This window comes from Pleuronectes platessa, chromosome 24 (assembly GCF_947347685.1).
Source record: "Pleuronectes platessa chromosome 24, fPlePla1.1, whole genome shotgun sequence".
NCBI lineage: Eukaryota > Metazoa > Chordata > Actinopteri > Pleuronectiformes > Pleuronectidae > Pleuronectes > Pleuronectes platessa.
Window position 1 is genome coordinate 2,715,901 of NC_070649.1, and position 17,990 is coordinate 2,733,890.

The following is a 17,990-nucleotide window of genomic DNA, read 5'->3' on the forward strand; positions in this document are numbered from 1 at the left end:
TCAGTTAGCTAGTTTAAATTAATATTTTTCAACTCCATCTTTTCTTTTTTATGCGCTGTAGATTCTGCTATTCCCCATATTTTACAGCCCATAATAATCGGGTAGTGTCCAGAATACAGTGTCCTGCCCATTAACTCTTCTTATGGCACATTTATGTGAATGCAAATATGAGCTTCCTAAATAGAAAAATTGCCATAGCTTGTTGAATTTTTAAAAAGTGGTTAAAATTGAATTTGTTCTGCACTAAATGCACTTTGTTTACATAATACATCAGTTTTCATTGGATTTACAATAATAGCATTATCCCTGCCTAAGTGGTGCCATGATACTGACTGTTAGCTTTACTGGATTCATTTTAATACTGATCGGATTATGATGTGAAACCCTTTTGGACGTGTATAACATCCCAATCCCATCAGACGTGATGGGATGTTCATCCATTAACCACCACCTGCATTTGAATCCTCTTGGAGAAGTGTTTGGGGAGAAGACGTGAGAACAATCTGACCTAGAAAACAACTTCGGTCTGAAGCACTTGACTCTACTTAAAAAAAACAAATACTGCAGCAAACACTGACTCACACAAAACCCTGCAACCTCTTCTCTTTTACCTTGGTGACACCATCCGGGGAGCCCAGGTACCCGGCGGGGAGATTCGCCGCCACAGGCAGCTGCTGTTCATTCATGATGACCCTGCCGTCCCTCAGCAGAGGCAGCCAGGCGGTTCCCACTGTGGAGGAGAGGTGTAGTCACATATTCACACATTATCCACAGCAGACAGATACACAAATTGTTATTTGTATTCTGCACTTGTTTTTATTCTGCTCCGACTCAAAGCTCCGACCTGGAGTCTCCACTTGGTCTTTCTTCTTGCTGTTGCTGTCACAGCTGACATGATAGAAGGTGAAGAGGAGGTGATGCTTCTCATGCAGCTGGGTGGGGAGCTCCATCTTTATCTGATGGGGAGAGAAACACAGATTCCTGAGGTTGGTGCTTTAATACAGAGGAAGCTTGGCTGAGGAGAATGAAAGGGAGAAAATGCCAGCTGAGCGTTTCCAGAGTTGAACTCAGACAACATGAAAGAAGGTGAGAGGTCACACCATAAATCAAAATAAACAGCTTAAAAACCAGAATATCAAATGACCCACAGTACTGATTACACTGATAATGAGATGTCACCTCATCGTAGAACTCCGGGTTCTGCTGGTGGTGCAGGATGGCTGCATACGCCTGCTTGGTGAACAGAGGACCTCCTGGACGACCATAGATGCACTGCAGAAGATGCAGAACACAGGAGATAACATGAGCTTCTGCAGAATGCAAACAACTGAAACTTCACTGTGTGCAGCCTTTGTACAGGATGTGTTCATGCACCTTCAGTGGTTGGGCCTCATCTTCATCAGAATCCTTGAATTCAATGCAAACAGCAATGTTCCTGGCCTGAATCAAAAGAGAAAGAAGGCAGATTAAAAAAGGAAAAGCAAGAACTAGTTCATGATGACATCCCCGCTGTCCTGGACCCAATTTCACGCCTGTCATTATCCTCACTGTTCTTCTGTGTGCATTTCAGATGTCCATTAGTTTCAATGAAAGGAGGGGAAATATATTACAGGCAGCTCTGGTTTAAAATAAAAGAGGGCAGAGATGACAGATGAAGGAGAGAAGGCAGGTTCCTATATGGAGCTGACCTAGTGAAAACAACATCCCACTGTTAATGCATTAATCAGAAGCTGCTGCTCTGCACAGGGATAATTCTATCCAGCTCTGCTGCTTGGCTGAAGGAGCTTGAGGCGGCTGCCAGTGGCCCGGCTGAGCAGGAACACAAAATGATGACGATAAGAGAACGCCTGCCAAACAAAAGCATTACTTTCCAAAGGGAGTGAGCCATGTAGCCTCTGTTAGTGTTACTGCTACGCATCTGTACTGCACAGACCTTCGTGAAGGATTTCTGCCCGTCGTACTTGAGTTGTTTGGGGTAGACGTACAGGTGGTTCTTATAGATGGTGAATGGTTGGGAGCACTTAGCGATGCAGGGTACGAACTCCTCCACCTCCAGGAGAGCGCTGCCCGGCCCGTCGCCTTCGAAACTCTTCACCGGGATGTAGGAGGAAGTGACACAATCTGCAAGCAGGAAACGAGGGAAGTTACAGAGGTCAGGCTCAGAGTACTACGGTTATAAATAGACAGTGATTTACTAAATATTGAGAAGGGTTTACTGGTGACATCCGGGGGCACACTGTCGATAGTTACATCTAAGTTCCCTAAGAGCACAGGGAGTTTGGCCATTTTCTCTGGTCTGTTGGGAAAACAGAGAGAGAAGCAGCAATTATGAAAACATCTCAAAACTAATTATGATAATATCTCAAAAGGAAAGAGGAGAGAGAAGGGAGATAACGGACTTTCTGAAGTCAGTTAGCAGTTTGAACATGTCCTCGTCTGACAGCTTGCTGCTGTCCTGTCGGTAAAGAGCTGAGAAGCGAGACGTCTTGTCCAATGTTCCCGACGCATCTTTGAACACAGGCCTGCAGGGAGGGAAAGACAGAGGAACATTGAATATACTGGAGATGGAAGACACCTCACTTCACAGCAGTTTCCATTCAATTTATATGAAGTGTATTAAATCATCATGTGTCAGTACATGTGTAAGTAAGTCCCCTTAAGAGTTTATATTAATTGGTACAACAGCAGCTGTTTCCAGATGCTTACAGTCAAACTCTGGAAATTGCCTGCTCTCAAATTTCCAGACATTTGATAGAGTTCATGTCTGAAATCATTAATACAGACATGACAGCATCACTGATCTGTATTCCCCCAGTATGTTTATCTATTTCCTCAAAGACTGATGCACAGTGGTGTTTCCCACCTTGCAGCCCAGGCGAATGGCATCCTGTACTGTCCCAGTCTGTTACAAGCTGTCTTTGCATTCTTCAGCACCTTCTGAGCCATCTAGACAGGAACACAAGGGATTAGTTTTACAAGTGGATCATTCTACTTAAGCACAATTTCATTTACAGCTACTTTCTCACTGTCTCGCCGAGTGTGCAAACCTTAGCAGAGTCCGAGCTCTTCATGTAGGGTTCAGTGCAGTGAGTAATCCCCCCCTGCAGGACCTTCTCAATCCTGGCCACGAGGAAGATCTCTGGGTGGGGGCATGTGACTGAGAACACCCCCTGCTTGGGGTACTGGAGAGCCTCCTCTGGGAGCCTGTGGCCACTCAGCACTCCATCACCTCCACTGCCGTTAATCTGCACCTCCTGCCTGTTACCAGAACCTGCTGTCATGTGTCGGACCAGTGGATGGTTGAGATCCACGTGGAAGTCGGCTGAGATCTTCCTGCTGTTCTGGACGTCAAAGAAGGACAGGACCACGTAGAAGGGCTCCACCTTCAAAGAAAGAGGACAGGAAGGGAAAGATGAGACAAGAACAGAGTAGAAACTAACTGTGCAGATCCGTCCTAATGCATCTCACATTTTCCATCGCCACTGATGTAATTCATTTGCCCATTCACTCTTTCCGCCATGACCGTTACACAAACCCATCTCTGAGTGAGCGTGAGCGTGAGTGTACCAGAGCTAATGGCTGTGGTTTCCCGGCTGAGTGCCGAGTGTTACGGAGGACGACTCCTTCTACAGAGACAGAGACATCGGAGAGTCAGACTGGTGCTAATGCATGGTGGGAGGCTGGTTGCCATTCCCTTTAGCCAACAACACCGATCCAGTGGACCATCTGAGCTGACTGGGATCTTCTTGACTGATTTAGACCTTGTTTGCTAAAGGATGTTTCCCAGAATTAAAGAATTAGCATGTACCTGTACCTGTAAACACGTGGGCATCCTACAGACGTTTGCCTTCATCTGTCAACCTCGATCAAAAATAGATCAATAAATGCCATCAGCTGTATTTCACGTACATTGGTGGTGGGCCCCTCTTCATTCTCTGCGACGCAGCCCTGCAGGTTGAAGGACAGGTCGTTGCAGCGGACCAGGACGCGCTTCCCGAACTTCTCTTCAAACTGACGCACGTCTGGTTCAATGCCAGAAAAGTCCAATTTCTATATGGACACAGAAGATATTGTCAGGTCATTTAAATATTGTCAACACATAATGCACAGAGCTTCACAGTCAGGTATTTTCTTCATCACCTGTGTGTACGGGTCCAAAGTGAAGAGCTTCAGGCGAGCTTCACTTCTCATTTTGGACTCAATATCTCGGGCGGTCTGTCGTAAACAAAGCACAACACGGTATAGATCAGTGAGCAGAGGGATGGGATGATGTTACTGTCTGCTTAGTCACTTGATGCATTAATGGTATGAAACATTCATGAGAGCAGGTCAATGTGGAATTTGCAAATACATAATGTTTGTTTTCAGACTGCCACGTCCCACTGCTGGACGCCTGTGCAGCCCTGGGTCTGACCTCGTCTGGCCTCTACATTTAGACCGTGCACAGTAAACCAGATGTTTGCTTGGTTAGCACCAACAGGAAGACGAGGGGACCTGCTCCCAAATACAGCTGTTGAGCTATTCTGCTGCAAGTTGAGCTCCAGGTCCAAGGGAAGTCATGTGGACACCCAGAGCCCCTCCTCAACAAACAACCACATAAGGTGAGCTGCTGTTTGTTTTCGTGGCCCCAGCTATGTGCTGAGCATCGATTCAACATGCTAGTGGAGATGGAAGAAACAGGCTACCTGAAAGCTGTCTTGAAAACCTCCGGGGGTGAGGTCGGTTTTTCCGTGCTCCTCATCTGTTGGAGAGATCAACACGAGCCGTGTGTGCTTAGGCAATTATATAAAAACATAATGATGTGTTGGTCCCTCTTTATGAGGAGGGAACGAGAATTACAAGAGAAAGAACTGTTGCAGCATCTGACTGAAGAAATAAATGATTCCACTGGGGAATAGACAAGTGGCTGGAGGGGCAGCAAGCATCAAAAGAGACAAAGACAAGAAAACAGACACAAACACCACCAGGAGGGGGAATTAAAGACGTGCAAGAATAATTCAGCTGCTACTGAAAACAAGGATGAAATGGAAAGGAACACACCATCGTGCAGGTCTCCGTTCCTCTTCTCCTGCATGGCCTGCTCAAAGCTGCTGTGGAGGATCTTGTTGAGGGTTCCGATCCACTCGTCCATCTCTGCCTCGCTGTCTGCAGCCAGAAGGAACGTGCTCTTATCCTGCATCTTCAGCTCGAAGGCAAACCGACGCACTTTGCTGTTCTAAAAGGAACAAACATTGATTTCAGATTTAATTCAACATGAATTGAAGCCCAGGATCTAAAGGTCCTACTGTGCACAAGGTTCATTACCTGAACAACCCCCATGCATGAATCAAGGAAGATGGTTCCTTTGGGTTCTTTGGAGGTGTTCTCATCTTTGTAGAAGTTGAGGTTGTAGGATCCATCTCCAAGCTGAGCCAGGTGGAAGTACCTTCTCTTGAAAGACTAGAGGAGGAACATGGAGAACGTTAACAAGACAAAACCACACGGCTTCTTTCTCCCTAGAAGAACTTTCACTTCACTTTTGTTCAGGATGACCTCCAATATCTGAATGTCAAGTCTCAAGTAGCTTTAATGTAGAACTTTGGAGAAAATTTAAGTTAAAATTCTGTTACTTTTTCATTATGGCATCAATAACTTACTCCTATTCCACATTATAATTCAAAAGGAATCTCCCTCATACACTTATGTTTCCTCAAATGATTAAAATAAGGGAGCTTCTAACCGGACAGTGTCCCTTCACAGCTTATTCAAAGATCTGCTTACACCTGAATCATTCATTAGGTGTTTGTCAGAAGTTGTGGATCTAATTGAGGTTGGATTTAATTGAAGCGTTAACTCTTCTGTACTCACACGCATAGTCACACTGATTGCACTGTTCATGTTGCCTTTGTACAGCCAGCCGTGTTTGGACACTCCTCCCTTCTGGGATCCCAGGGAGGCCGTGTCCTGCAGGAGGAGACACACACATTAGGGCTTTTAAACAAAGAACTACAAACACATGTCTTCTTATCTCATACACGCACTCCAACACTTAATTAACATGTTTTGCTTTGGGATTAGAAAATCTGTTGAGTGCCCTGGAGGCCAGTGACTGTGTGTTCAATCCTGAGAAGAATCCTCTTCATTAAAATCAACATTAAGATCTACACTGCACTTTATTAACCTCTGGGGATTTCAGCCATGACGCCGTGTCCATTGAAGGTCACTGGCCTTCAGTTAAATCAATATCTAAAGCAAGGTAATTATCTGGAACGGATGTGCTCGTAAAACTCCACAAGTGTCATGCAGACGTTGCTCATTCCTGGAAAGGGCCTGGGCCTCGAGCATTGAGGAAAAGAAAAGGTTGGCTCGTGAAATTAAATAAAAGGACACAGCACGGTGCGATAAATTAAAAGAATATTTTTTGTGTTGTGATTGAACAGCGAGGCCTGACTCTGCAGGGTCGTTGTTTTCAATACTTCAGGCGTTTGCTGAAGAGCCAGCTGGGGCCTTCACATGAGCAGAAGTGAACCGTGAGAACGAGAGGAGGAGAAAGCTCCGGATGAACTTACCTCGTCTTTTTCCACGTCCTCATCCACCTCAAACAGATGAGCTGCCAGTTTCTCCGGTCTTGACACCTTACTGAGAGGAAACATAAAGGTTTTCTTTCAAAGTCAACGTTTCATGCACAACTGATTTTCCACCTTAATGTGTAATAGTTGGGACTTCATGTGGTGGAATATTCACTAGTTCCTGACTGGGACACTTCAGTCAGGAGCCTCTAAGAAACAATTATTTCAAAGCTACTTAGAAATGCCTGTAGCCTTTCAGGATGTGGCTGAGATAGCAGCTGCTTCTCTTAAGTGCAGCTCCAACCCCAGACGGACAGTTTGCCCTTTGACTTTTACAGGACCCAGCGTGCTCTGGGGAACTTCTAGTATAAACAGTGTCAAGGCCAAGGCCAGGGCTTGTCTCGTTTTTATTCGACAACGTTTTAAACATGACACGCAACATCTGCAAAGCACATTCCTGTCCTTAAGGAAAGTGGCTCGACCTAGGACACATACTGCTTTGTGAGATTTCCTGTACGTTTTAACGGCATCAATCAGCGGCAGTCCCAGAATAGCGCTGCTTATCCTTGGCAAAAGAATACCTAGGAAGCTTTCTATTGTTGTTGCAGAGCCTCTAAGACACAGGCTTCCGTGTTTCTAGTGTTCAGACTAAAACATTCTCTGAGGTGTAAACAAAGGCCGGTGTCATTGAACACAGGGATCTCCAAACCTCCAACCCCCAAAATAATGGTGCCATGCAGACACATGCAAACTCCATTATCCCTGGAGGTGGTTGAAGCATACAAAGAATAGTGATTTCTTTATGTTTGCAATACTTTGTTGGTAAACAAATGCTATTTTTTATAGTTTTTAAATCTAGTTTTATTGATTGATGCTCTCCTGACATGCATCTTAGAACACTAATGTACTGTGTCTTCCTTCACTATTCATGTCCGTGCAGAGAAATGTAAAAGCGGTTAACTCCGGAATCACTTGAGAATAAACCCACAGTCTGATAATGGACCTGTCAGTAAACTGGTTTACATTTGCAAACACCTGTCAGTGGACGGGGCACTCACTTTGGCAGCTGACGGAAGTCTCCAGAATACTCCTCGTACTTGTAGTTGACCACGTGCCAGTCGGACTTGTAGGTTTTGATGCACTGCAGAGACAGAAAGTGAAGCGGAGCAATTTCAACAAGAGCAAATTAAGTCATGTGCGTACAAACATAGTCCAGACATGGACGGACTCAGGAATCCGAAAGGATCCATGTTGAGATACACTTTTAAAATTGAAAGCATCAAATGTGCCTAAAAACTGGAGAAAACTTCCCTATAGACAGAAAACTGAACAGATTCTTTACATACACATGTTGAGTGACGGAAGGGGTTACTTAAAAAAATAAATTCTGAAAAGAGAACATCACATCTGTAAAAGAAAAGGTCACGCTGCAGCTCCAGATGTAGTGATGATGTAACTCCTGGACGCAGCGGTGGGGGACTCTCCCCTATCGGGCTCTATCAGGCCGCACCCAGAGATGCCCCAGCACACAGCCCCTCTGAAACAACACGACGTGGACGCCATCTGTGGCCAATACACCCGTGTGTCAGGAGACATGGGCGGGTGGAGAACACCGCTGCAAGGTCACTTAAAGGCTAACAGCAACATGCTGGACATGCACCGTATCGGCTTTCCCTTGTCTCACGTTCATCTGAGTGCTCGACAAACGTTTTTCTTTTCATGAGCTTTCTCTGAAAATCTCATCAGCTCGGCTGTATCTTCACTATATACTATAAACAGAGCGGAATGAATCTGGGCCTGCGCTCCGGTATCTAACTCACGGTGTGAGAGTCAGTTGCTTTCTCTGAACAGAGGCAAAGCACCTGTGTTTCCAAACAAAAAGATGGGCCAGGTTCGGCTTTGGCCAAAGTAAAGATCGGACGAATCCAGGTATGTGTTGGTTTTACCTCTTGGACAAACAGTGAGTGAGCTTCTTTCTCAGCAGTCTCCGGCACGGTGGAGAACAGAGTCCTGCCCTGGCGCTGGAGGGTTGAGATCTGAGGAGAGAGACGGAGAGTTGGCATGAAGAACAGACTGAGAGAAGAGATTGGCAGATCAGATTAGACCTGCCGGTGCTTCTAAAGCTCATAAACCTCCAATACACGCAAAGCTAATCGCCAGCTGGCTCATTTAATACAATACTATTATCCTGATGGTTTTCTTATATTTAAGAAGTTGAGAATTATGTGTTTGCAACATAAGTGATTCTAAAAAGAGTTTTGTCCATTTCTCCATATATGAGTTGAAGCTTTTTACATCTCTACAGGAGAAAAGGCGTCAATAATGAGGAGGCTCTTCTTTTTGGATTGTGTGTTTCCAATCTTCAAAAATTATTTTCACCTACACCAGATTTTAAAAGGATCAGGATTGTTCTACATTCAGGGAAATATTATATTTGGTGCACAAACATAAAAGCTTTATCCATAACTAACTCTCATCTAAAACTAATGAGTAGGAATGTTGAAATGGACGCTCCTGAAGCAATAAGGGTCCCAACTTTCTATTTTCTATTTCAGATACAAAGCCAAACTTCCCAGTGTGGCCAAAGCAGCTTCAAGTGGATTGTCCTGCTTCTTCTGGGTGCCAAGTACAGTTTAAATCAATTATCTTTATATGTGTAAACAGAAATTAAAGAATTTATTGTTTTTTTTGAGTAGATATGAGAAAAAACGATACAGCAGGGAATCTTGAGCAGCTTTCTCTTGCTCCAGTCATCATTCCTCCCCTTGCTGGTCTTATTAGACGCATACAGCTGAAGAGAGGAGAGCGAGGATCCATGTCGGGGAACAAAAGGCGCCTCAGGGCACAGAGACTGTCCTCAGCTATTGGACGCTGCAACCACCATTGCTCCCACTTGGCGATTCACTGCTTTTCTCCACAGCCCAGTAAGATGAGTGGGACGCAGTGGCACAGTGACCTAGTTTTGTCATTAATCTACGACTCTCACACTGGAAAATATATAGTTACTGAACCTCTGGCCCCGTGTGTCCAGCTCACTCACACAACAACTATCAGAGACCTGTCAGTGAGCTGAGTTTATTCAGTCCTGTGTGTGCGCAGGTCAAATAAAGTTCTAATAAACCACTGGCAATGAGGAACTGTCTGAAGGGAAATATTCAGTCCAACAATGCAGCGGTTTGGCAATAAACGATTTGACCTGATGTTTGGAAAATACTGTGTTATGCTTTTGTTATAGCTGCGTATAAAACAGAATATTCCACTTAACTTAACCCTGGTTTATTGTGAGAAGATCAATGGACTACCACTCTTATAGGAAGCTGATATAATATAATATAAAATAATGAACATAAAAGGGGATAAGATAAAACTGCAGGGGCTGAGCTTCACTGCGATGCTAGATTATAAAAGGGGGATTAGATAAAGGGGGAATATTCATTAATGGGTGAACGATCAATTAGAAGTGTGACACTTCACAGGCGATGCTGCAGCTCCATGTTTTACCCAGTCGGCATTTTCACCTACTCACTCAATAACAAACCATTTAACACACAAGGCCTGCCTGTCACTTCACTGTCAACGATCTGTGAGGAAGAACTGCTGGCTGCCAATTAACAGCGTTCCATTCACAGTCATTAAACCAGCACTTTGATGGGCCTCCACTGGGCCACAGGAGTCTCTTCCCAGTGGCAGTGGCGCTGCAGGGCAGATAGTGTGATGCCAGAGAGAGATTACATTCACTAACATGTAGATATCTGGGCAGAGTGGTGAGGGACGGGAGGAGAGACGTCTTCTGAAGTCCTCTTTTCACTTTGACCAATGAAAGTGATGAAATGTAAAGTTATGTGTCTGCAGGATTAAAAGATTCAAGACTGTGGGTGAGCAAAATATCAAATTTCATTCCAAACCGGACAAATAACCTGTTTTAAACTGAAATGTTATTTTGAGCTTTGCCCCAGATTTAAACTGCATATGCCCTTCTCCATTAATGCACCTTTAGAGAAAGTTATGGTGGTCAACGCTTCACCTCGTTTTACCTCCTTCCGCCACGCTCTCTTTTGCATGGCCCGTTACCGTGTGTGCATGTGTGTGTGTGTGTTTCAATATGTGTGTGAATCTGTGTAGCACGTGCACACGCTGGACCCACATGTCTGGCCAACTCCCTCCCTCTCCTCTCTAAGCCCAGTGATGTAAAACATATGGCAGGTTAGACCGATGGACGGACGGGGCCAGACACACACACACACACACACACACAAACACACACACACACACACACACACAGAGGGCAGTTACTAATGGCTGTGTGCTGTAGACGGCCTTGTAATGAAAACCACTCATCATCTACTGATTGTGAAATAGTGTGAAAACGGACTGTAGGCTGTAAAACGTCCCGCCCTACGGCCCCAGCACTTTCTCTGTTGTTGCAGAAACTTTAATTCACAAGTATGTCTATTGTGTGCAAAACAACAAGGAGGCTGGTCACAAACACATAGTTTCATTCATATGAAAGAAAGGAAGGAATTTCCTAGACCAGCTCTGCTCTACAGTTTTCATAATTGATGCTACGTGGTGGATTGGTGAGTCAGACCTATTGATTATCACCAGACTTGTTCTTAAAAGTTTGATTTCTTCTTGTTTATTTTTTCTTTCGACTTGAAGAATGCCAAACATTTGAGCCTGAGTCTCTTTGTGTTTTTCTCGCCTGCTCTCAAACTGGGAGTGGACCCCGCTGAGCTCCTTTCTCAGCACTGTGGTGATGTAATGTTGACACAGTCTCTGAGCTCCTTTGACTACAGGCAGCAGATCTGTGAAGCGTGCAAATGTTTAGAAGACACAGAGCCAACGATCACATGCAGCAAATGTAGAAGTGTATTTCACACACAGGTTTCCCAGGTAATTTGCCTACATGTGTTAAAATCAACCTGATTTAGCTAAAGGATGTTTTTCCTTTCTTTGCATTGACGCATGTGAAGGAGCGTTGGAAATGGAAGGTTCTGGTCCCACCGCTGTGATGCAATCAGTCTTCAGATACAGGGCCACAGCTGAAGCTATCACATCGTAGCACTGAGCAGCTAAAGACTCAGATCTTAAGAGTTGGTTGAGACCAAACAAAGCGTGGATGATTAAATATTGGACTTGTAAAGTGGCCAAATGAAATAATAACCATATCATGCCCCAGATTCAAGGTGATCCGTCAGAGTCTGACCTCTGAACAATCATTTCCACACAGGGCTCAGCGGGTCTGTCTCACCTGGAAGTCGTCGGTGGGAAACTGCAGCATGTCCCGCAGAACATCACTGATGATCTGGGTCTTCCTCTGGAGAAGCACATTCTCATAGTCCAGAGGCTCGATGATCTTCGGCTTGACCTAAAGGAGCAAAGAGAAAATATCAGTCCGTGTTTCACCTTCAAGTTTGTGTGACTCGTAACAAAAGGTGGAGTTAACCCATTTCATCAGTGTACACATGAGGGGAGTCTGGGGTGCTGCCTGTCTGGACAACAAGTCGCCATTGTCCTCTCACAGAGTGACGGGCTGACATCTACAGCAGCAGGAACTGGCACAGAGACGGACATGTTGGTTAAGAGAGAAGGGGACACTCCACGAGCGGGAGGTTGTGTGTGTGTGTGTGTGTGTCACTGTACCAGTCACTGAGTCATGAGCTCACATGCTCAACCTGATTGTAAACTGCAGCTCTCCCTGAATCGAGAGCTCCTCATACCGTTCCCCACTGCAGGAAGATGGACAGTCCAAACTCTCCATTCCAGAGTAAAGCCTCATAGCTGCAGCTTTATAGCAGAGAGGGCGTTGTAAGACAAGGGTAAAGATAAATGAGCCTGAGCAGAGTTTAAACATCAGCTCCATGACACCACACAGAAGACCACCAGCGCTGCTGCCCTCACAATGCCTGGCTGGGACATCAGAAAACAGATCTTCACATATGACCCACACGTGTGGCCCAAGTAAACAGAACTTTGATCTATTTAAAAAGAACTGAGGCAGAGTTTTGACTTTTAAATACTTCACAATCTGGAAAGCTGATACGACAAAGCAGGGTCTGCCTGGCTCCCTGAGGATTTCTCTCTTGGCTCATGTACGAGTGCAGCTTGAAGGATTTCTGAGTATCTGAGGTAAGTCTGCCACAAAAGAATAGTTTCACTCCTCGTGGAATTTGGCTTTTTTTTTCGAATCATCAGAATAGATGTTAAAACAAAACAAGAAGATGATCAAATAAACAAGATGGTTAAAACCAGGACTTATTTCATCTCTCCCGCCTGAATGTGGCCACCGGGCGTGAATGTGATGCAGATTATTCGGATCGTCCTCCTGATCCACGTCCAACGAACACATAACAAGCCGACGCCAATTAAACACACGTCTGACCACAGATTTACATTTGGATTGGTCCGGCCGACCCTCCTGATGATGTAATGTAAATAGCCCTGCACATCTCTCAGCACTATGGACGTAAAAGATCATCTGATAAGTAGAAAATCTTCTGCTCAGATTGGCGGCTGGGCGATGGCCATTCAGACGGAAGATAACACAGCTGGGAACTGAGCGACTTGCCGGTAATTATCACACATGAATACGTTAGAAGCTGATGAGGGAGATTATTGTACAGTTGAAATTGAAATACCGTCAGTTTAATAATACTTTTACTGAACTAGTGAGCTGATCTTTATTTGCATTTTGCGAAATACGATGACAACTGAGCAAAATGCCAGTCAACCCAGGATAAGAGCAACTGTCTTTATAGAAATGCAGGAGAAAATATAGTTATTTTATGGTGAATAACTCTGCAGCCAACTTGTCAAGGTCCCCGGCTCTCAGCTCAGGAGCCATCAATGAACAAAGGGAGCCACTAGTGCTCCATTTCCTAAAAAAAGATCAACATTCAACCCCCAGGAGACTTGTACCCTGAAGCTGCTATTTCCCATTTCCGTCCAACCTCTTTAAAAGATCTTCAAAGCTGCTCTTGAGAGGAAATCTAAATAAAAAGCTCAGATCACGTTGCACCAGAATCCCCCAAAAACTAGGAGAACCTTAAAATGTACTTCTATTTATAAGATGGCAGAGCAGAGACTTACCGCTGCCACCTGTGACACAGCCTCCACCTCTGCCTCAATCTCCGCCAGGCTCCTGTACTGCTGAGGAGACTCTATCACCATCTCCCTTTTGGGGGCTTTGCCTGCCCGGCCCTGCATGCTGCACCCCCGCTACTCCCCCGCTGCTGTCCCGGTGCAGCCTGGAATCAGGTGGAGGACTCACCACACACACACGCTGCCATGGCACTGAGTCGCCTGCAGTCTGCGAGTGGGTTGTGAGAGCTCCAGTGAGATTCCCTCTCTACTCAGTCACAATAGCCCAGCCTCCCTCTCCCTGGCTCTCATCAGGAGGGTAGGGCGCCTCCCACCCCGACAGCTGTGCAGCTGTGTGTGTGTGTGTGTGTGTGTGTGTGTGTGTGTGTGTGTGTGTGTGTGTGTGTGTGTGTGTGTGTGTGTGTGTGTGTGCTATACAGTATGTGATTTTCGAGAGCAGGAATGGAGGAGCAATCAACCACTCCCCCATTAAAAACTTAGCAGAGGCCCAGAGAGCATGTCGTCATCTGCCTGCTTCACCTGCCTATTGTGTGTGTGTGTATGGGTGTGTGTGTGTGTGTGTGTGTGTGTGTGTGTGTGTGTGTGTGTGTGTGTGTTGAAGCCAGAAAGTGTGAGAAAACGCAAAAGAAAAGTTTTTGCTTCAGAATACATGTTTTTCACTTTAACGATTAAATAACCTGGGGCTGAGGGGAAACTATTTTGTTTGGGAGGGATCTTAAAAAATAAACACAATAGCAGAACTTTATTTAAACATAGATTTTTTTCTGTTTAACTGTGGTGGTTATTGTGTGATTACAGCGGAATACATATTCTAATTATACTGTGATTTAAATTACATACTCTACAACTCTAATGTTATTACCTAATTACTGTAACCACACTTTTATCCACAAAATGTTACAGGCTGCATTTACAGAACATAACTACAGCTTATTATATTATCTGACATGGACATAACAATAGTATTGGAGCTGCATCACAGTCCTATTGATGACAATAGGACAGAAATCAAATCCTATGGATCCCAGAGCTGCAGCTTACAGCTGGAGCATCTCACCACAGAAATGGTATTTAGACACTTTATCTATGATGATGAAGTTCAAATCCCAGCTGATACTCCGCTGTGCTTTGTACTGTTGCTGCGCCGTATCCGCTGCAGCAGGCGCCCACAGCAGGATCTGTGAAAACACACTTCCCTCTTATCCGGCTCTCAGAAGCAACGCACACTTACACAGAGTCCTGCAGCTTCAGGAACGGTTTGAGTTCGTCCGCTCGTTTCTCCATCCACTCATTCTTTCTGTGGTTTAATGTTTAAAGAGCTGGATAAGCTGGGGTCTTTCTGTCAGCGTGCATGTTTCAGAGCGATGGCATTTCAAGTTCTCAGTGAGGAATTACTGTGGGAAAATGAGGCTAATCGTGTATTCTGAAGATGTTTTTCTGTCTCTAATGCTGCATTACACAACTCCCCAAACCACAATGCTGTTTACAAGCCGCTTGATTAATAACTCATCCAATTATGTCTGTGGGTTGAGAAGTTAGGCGGAGGACAAACCACAGGTCAGACTCAGCTTCATCGCCAACTAACAACATGCAGCACAAAGATGGGGAAGGATATGGTGTGCAATACTTTCACCTCTTTGTACTGCAGGGTTCTCTGATGTGTGTGGCGCTGAGCAGAATTTGCATAACTTGTTTTAACTGTACTCGCTTCAAAGGGACTGGATGAAATGTACCATTCAGAGAAATAACTTCATTCCAAAAGAAAACAACAGGAAACGGCCCCAGTGGCTGGTGAGTGGCAGGGTTTCTCCAGAGAGGAGGCCTGACAGAAAGCTTGGACCTCAGCAGAATGACAAGATGCTCTCAGAACTTTGTGCTTTTGGATCCTGAGCTACTCAAATCTGACAGAACAGTCGGAGCAGCATGAAACCAGCCGACACAGCGCCAGTGGTTTGAATTGAAGAACAGACTCTTAGTAAAATCTGATCCAAGACATTAACATCCCCATCTGCTGCTCCACCTCCTGGTTCTGCTGGGACGAGACAAACACCTGAGGGGTGCCCCAGGGAATTGTGGGAAAGATGTCCTATTCAACCATTTTGAGGTGTTGTCAGCCCTGAGATAAAAAGTCATATTTAGTCATCCTTCTTATTTCCAGTTCATTTAAGTCAAATAAAACTCTTAATCTTAAGCAATAAGATTCCATCCGACTGATTTAACAATTTGTTCGGAAAGATGCTTTCTAACATCTGCAATATTAATAAATCGGAAATTAACCCTTATAAATGAATTAAAAAAAAGAAAAACATCACTAGTACTCCTTGTATATTCTTAACAAAGGATAAACCCCCAAAAATACAACTTTACACTATAGTTCAAATTTACTTTGCACTGCAGGCCATACTGGGGATACTGGTGGTAAATATTAGAATTACTATGTTCTGCTATAAAACAATTGGTCTCTGATGCTCAAGCTGTCTGGAAACGTTTAATATTCCTCTTTAGTGTTGGAAAAGGCTGAGAGATTAAACTAAATGGGGAAACTCGATGTCGGTTCCAAAGGATATTTGGGCTTACGCGTTTAAAACAAATCCTCTCCAGGTTTCTGTCCAGGTTTCTGTCTGTCTCTCCCCTGGCCTCAGTCTCTAAAGGACGGCTGAGCGTCCCCGTCGTCCTGCAGAGGCCTCATCAGTGACAGCGTCACCAGCTCAGCATGATAATCAGCCTCTTGTCAAAGAGCGTGGCTGCTCTGAGGTCATCCAGTTTCATTCACCCGCATCTCTGGGGCACTCGCACACCATCACGCTTCCTGGGGCTGCTGCTGCTGGTCACAGGCCAGCGTTACCACGAGGATGTGTGACTCTGTGTCTGAGCGTGTGGATAATGGCCGATGGCAGTGCAAATGATTTTACCATCTGCGTAAGAGGTTGACGTAAAAAAGTTGTCTGAGAGAGAGAGGGATGAGGAGGTGGAGAGAGATGGCGTCCATTTGTTTTTACACAGCTTGGAGCCATTAGGACATGTAAGCCCTCCACACCCTTCCCCAGACACACACACACACACACACACACATAAACGCAGAGCATCGCACAAGTCTATGGAGGATTGCATAAGGGCCGGTTGACGTCATGTTTGGGAGCCGACCATTGTATCAGACGCCTTGGAGACAGAAAGCGTCGGGTGTTGCCTCAAGTGAAAAAACTCCCAGTTCAGTCTCCACATGCTCCACAGACAGGTCCAGGGATCACATGCTGGTTAGCTCCCTGATCCTAAACCTGCTCTTCTGTCACAACCTATTGTCGGTCATGCAAACTGATTAAACAACAATCTGTAATCTGGCAAGACGGCACATCAGTAAATGACTTTTCCTCCAGGTAGCACATGGAAAAACATATGGGACGAGTTAAATCTGATACAGGAGACGGGAGGTTCCTGGGTCTGCTGACGTCAGAGCACTCGCCTCAGGCCTGTAGAGCAACATCAGCTGAAGACATAAACATAGAGTCGCTCAGTGAGATTCATTCTTCTGTATGTTTGACAAAGAGAGGATCAATAACTTGTCCTGGACCAGTGAGCGAGAGGTTTGACTCAGTGTAGCAGAGCCTCCAGTCTACAGCATGATTATAAAAACATGAACAACGACCTGAAATGACAGAAAACATCTTCACGTTTCATTTTGAGGAATGTTTCTGTGATCAAGGCTCAGTCCTTGATGCTTCTTATGTTTTTACCATTTTAAAACTCACTTGCTATAATTGGGAAATTAATAGGAAGATATAATCCACTGGCACTGCAGCGGTTAAGAGAGGCCAGCCCCAGCTTAATGGCTGCAAAGGAAACCCTGGATCCCAAATGTGATAATGGTTTCCGGTGAATGTCCTTGACTTAGCATGCACTAGCAACCCTGCTTTAACCCCCCCCCCCCCCCGCTATTGATTGTCCATTATATCTGTTTGACTTAACCCAGGTCAGCCTACTGGCTAATGGAGCTACTTCACAAGATAGTGTAGCAGTGCATACATTCAAAACCTGGATTTGACTTTCTCTGCTCACTGAAAGCAAACTTGCACAAATCCAGAGACTAACATGTGCTTCCGGCCGAATGTGAATCTTTTGATGTGCGTCTCCAGTAGCTGTGGGATCAGGGGCACTGACATATACGCTCCACTTCTGAATGGCCGTCCTCGGGGGAGTCTATTAGAAGGGTTATTAGCCAAAGATCTGCTGGTGTGGGCAGTTACTCATATTTAATCTGACGAGTTCCCCCCTCGATCGGTGAATTATTCATATGCAACTAGTTTCTAATCTCAAAAGGGACATGATATCTTCTGTGCAAATAAA

The 17,990-nt window shown here is 45.0% G+C and overlaps 1 protein-coding gene across 4 annotated transcripts in view; it reads right to left on the bottom strand.

Moving 5' to 3' along the window:
* The window catches only part of LOC128431278 (dedicator of cytokinesis protein 9), a 34,862-nt gene that overhangs the window by 12,824 nt on the left and 4,048 nt on the right, over window positions 1-17,990 (bottom strand). For 3 of the 4 annotated variants that reach the window (XM_053417553.1, XM_053417552.1, XM_053417550.1), the window contains exons 2-20: window positions 11,800-11,916; window positions 8,495-8,584; window positions 7,607-7,689; window positions 6,549-6,618; window positions 5,848-5,943; window positions 5,305-5,439; window positions 5,041-5,215; window positions 4,686-4,741; window positions 4,141-4,215; window positions 3,910-4,050; window positions 3,048-3,383; window positions 2,864-2,946; window positions 2,400-2,522; window positions 2,217-2,296; window positions 1,934-2,121; window positions 1,375-1,440; window positions 1,180-1,272; window positions 845-956; window positions 612-730 (exon numbers count right to left, since the gene is read on the bottom strand). In XM_053417553.1, the coding sequence (XP_053273528.1) occupies window positions 612-730; window positions 845-956; window positions 1,180-1,272; window positions 1,375-1,440; window positions 1,934-2,121; window positions 2,217-2,296; window positions 2,400-2,522; window positions 2,864-2,946; window positions 3,048-3,383; window positions 3,910-4,050; window positions 4,141-4,215; window positions 4,686-4,741; window positions 5,041-5,215; window positions 5,305-5,439; window positions 5,848-5,943; window positions 6,549-6,618; window positions 7,607-7,689; window positions 8,495-8,584; window positions 11,800-11,829 (2,151 nt within the window). In that variant the 5' untranslated portion in view covers window positions 11,830-11,916. Of the gene's footprint in view, window positions 1-611; window positions 731-844; window positions 957-1,179; window positions 1,273-1,374; window positions 1,441-1,933; window positions 2,122-2,216; window positions 2,297-2,399; window positions 2,523-2,863; window positions 2,947-3,047; window positions 3,384-3,909; window positions 4,051-4,140; window positions 4,216-4,685; window positions 4,742-5,040; window positions 5,216-5,304; window positions 5,440-5,847; window positions 5,944-6,548; window positions 6,619-7,606; window positions 7,690-8,494; window positions 8,585-11,799; window positions 11,917-13,637; window positions 13,851-17,990 lie in introns of those variants that run through there. The other variant, XM_053417551.1, reaches the window with a different exon arrangement.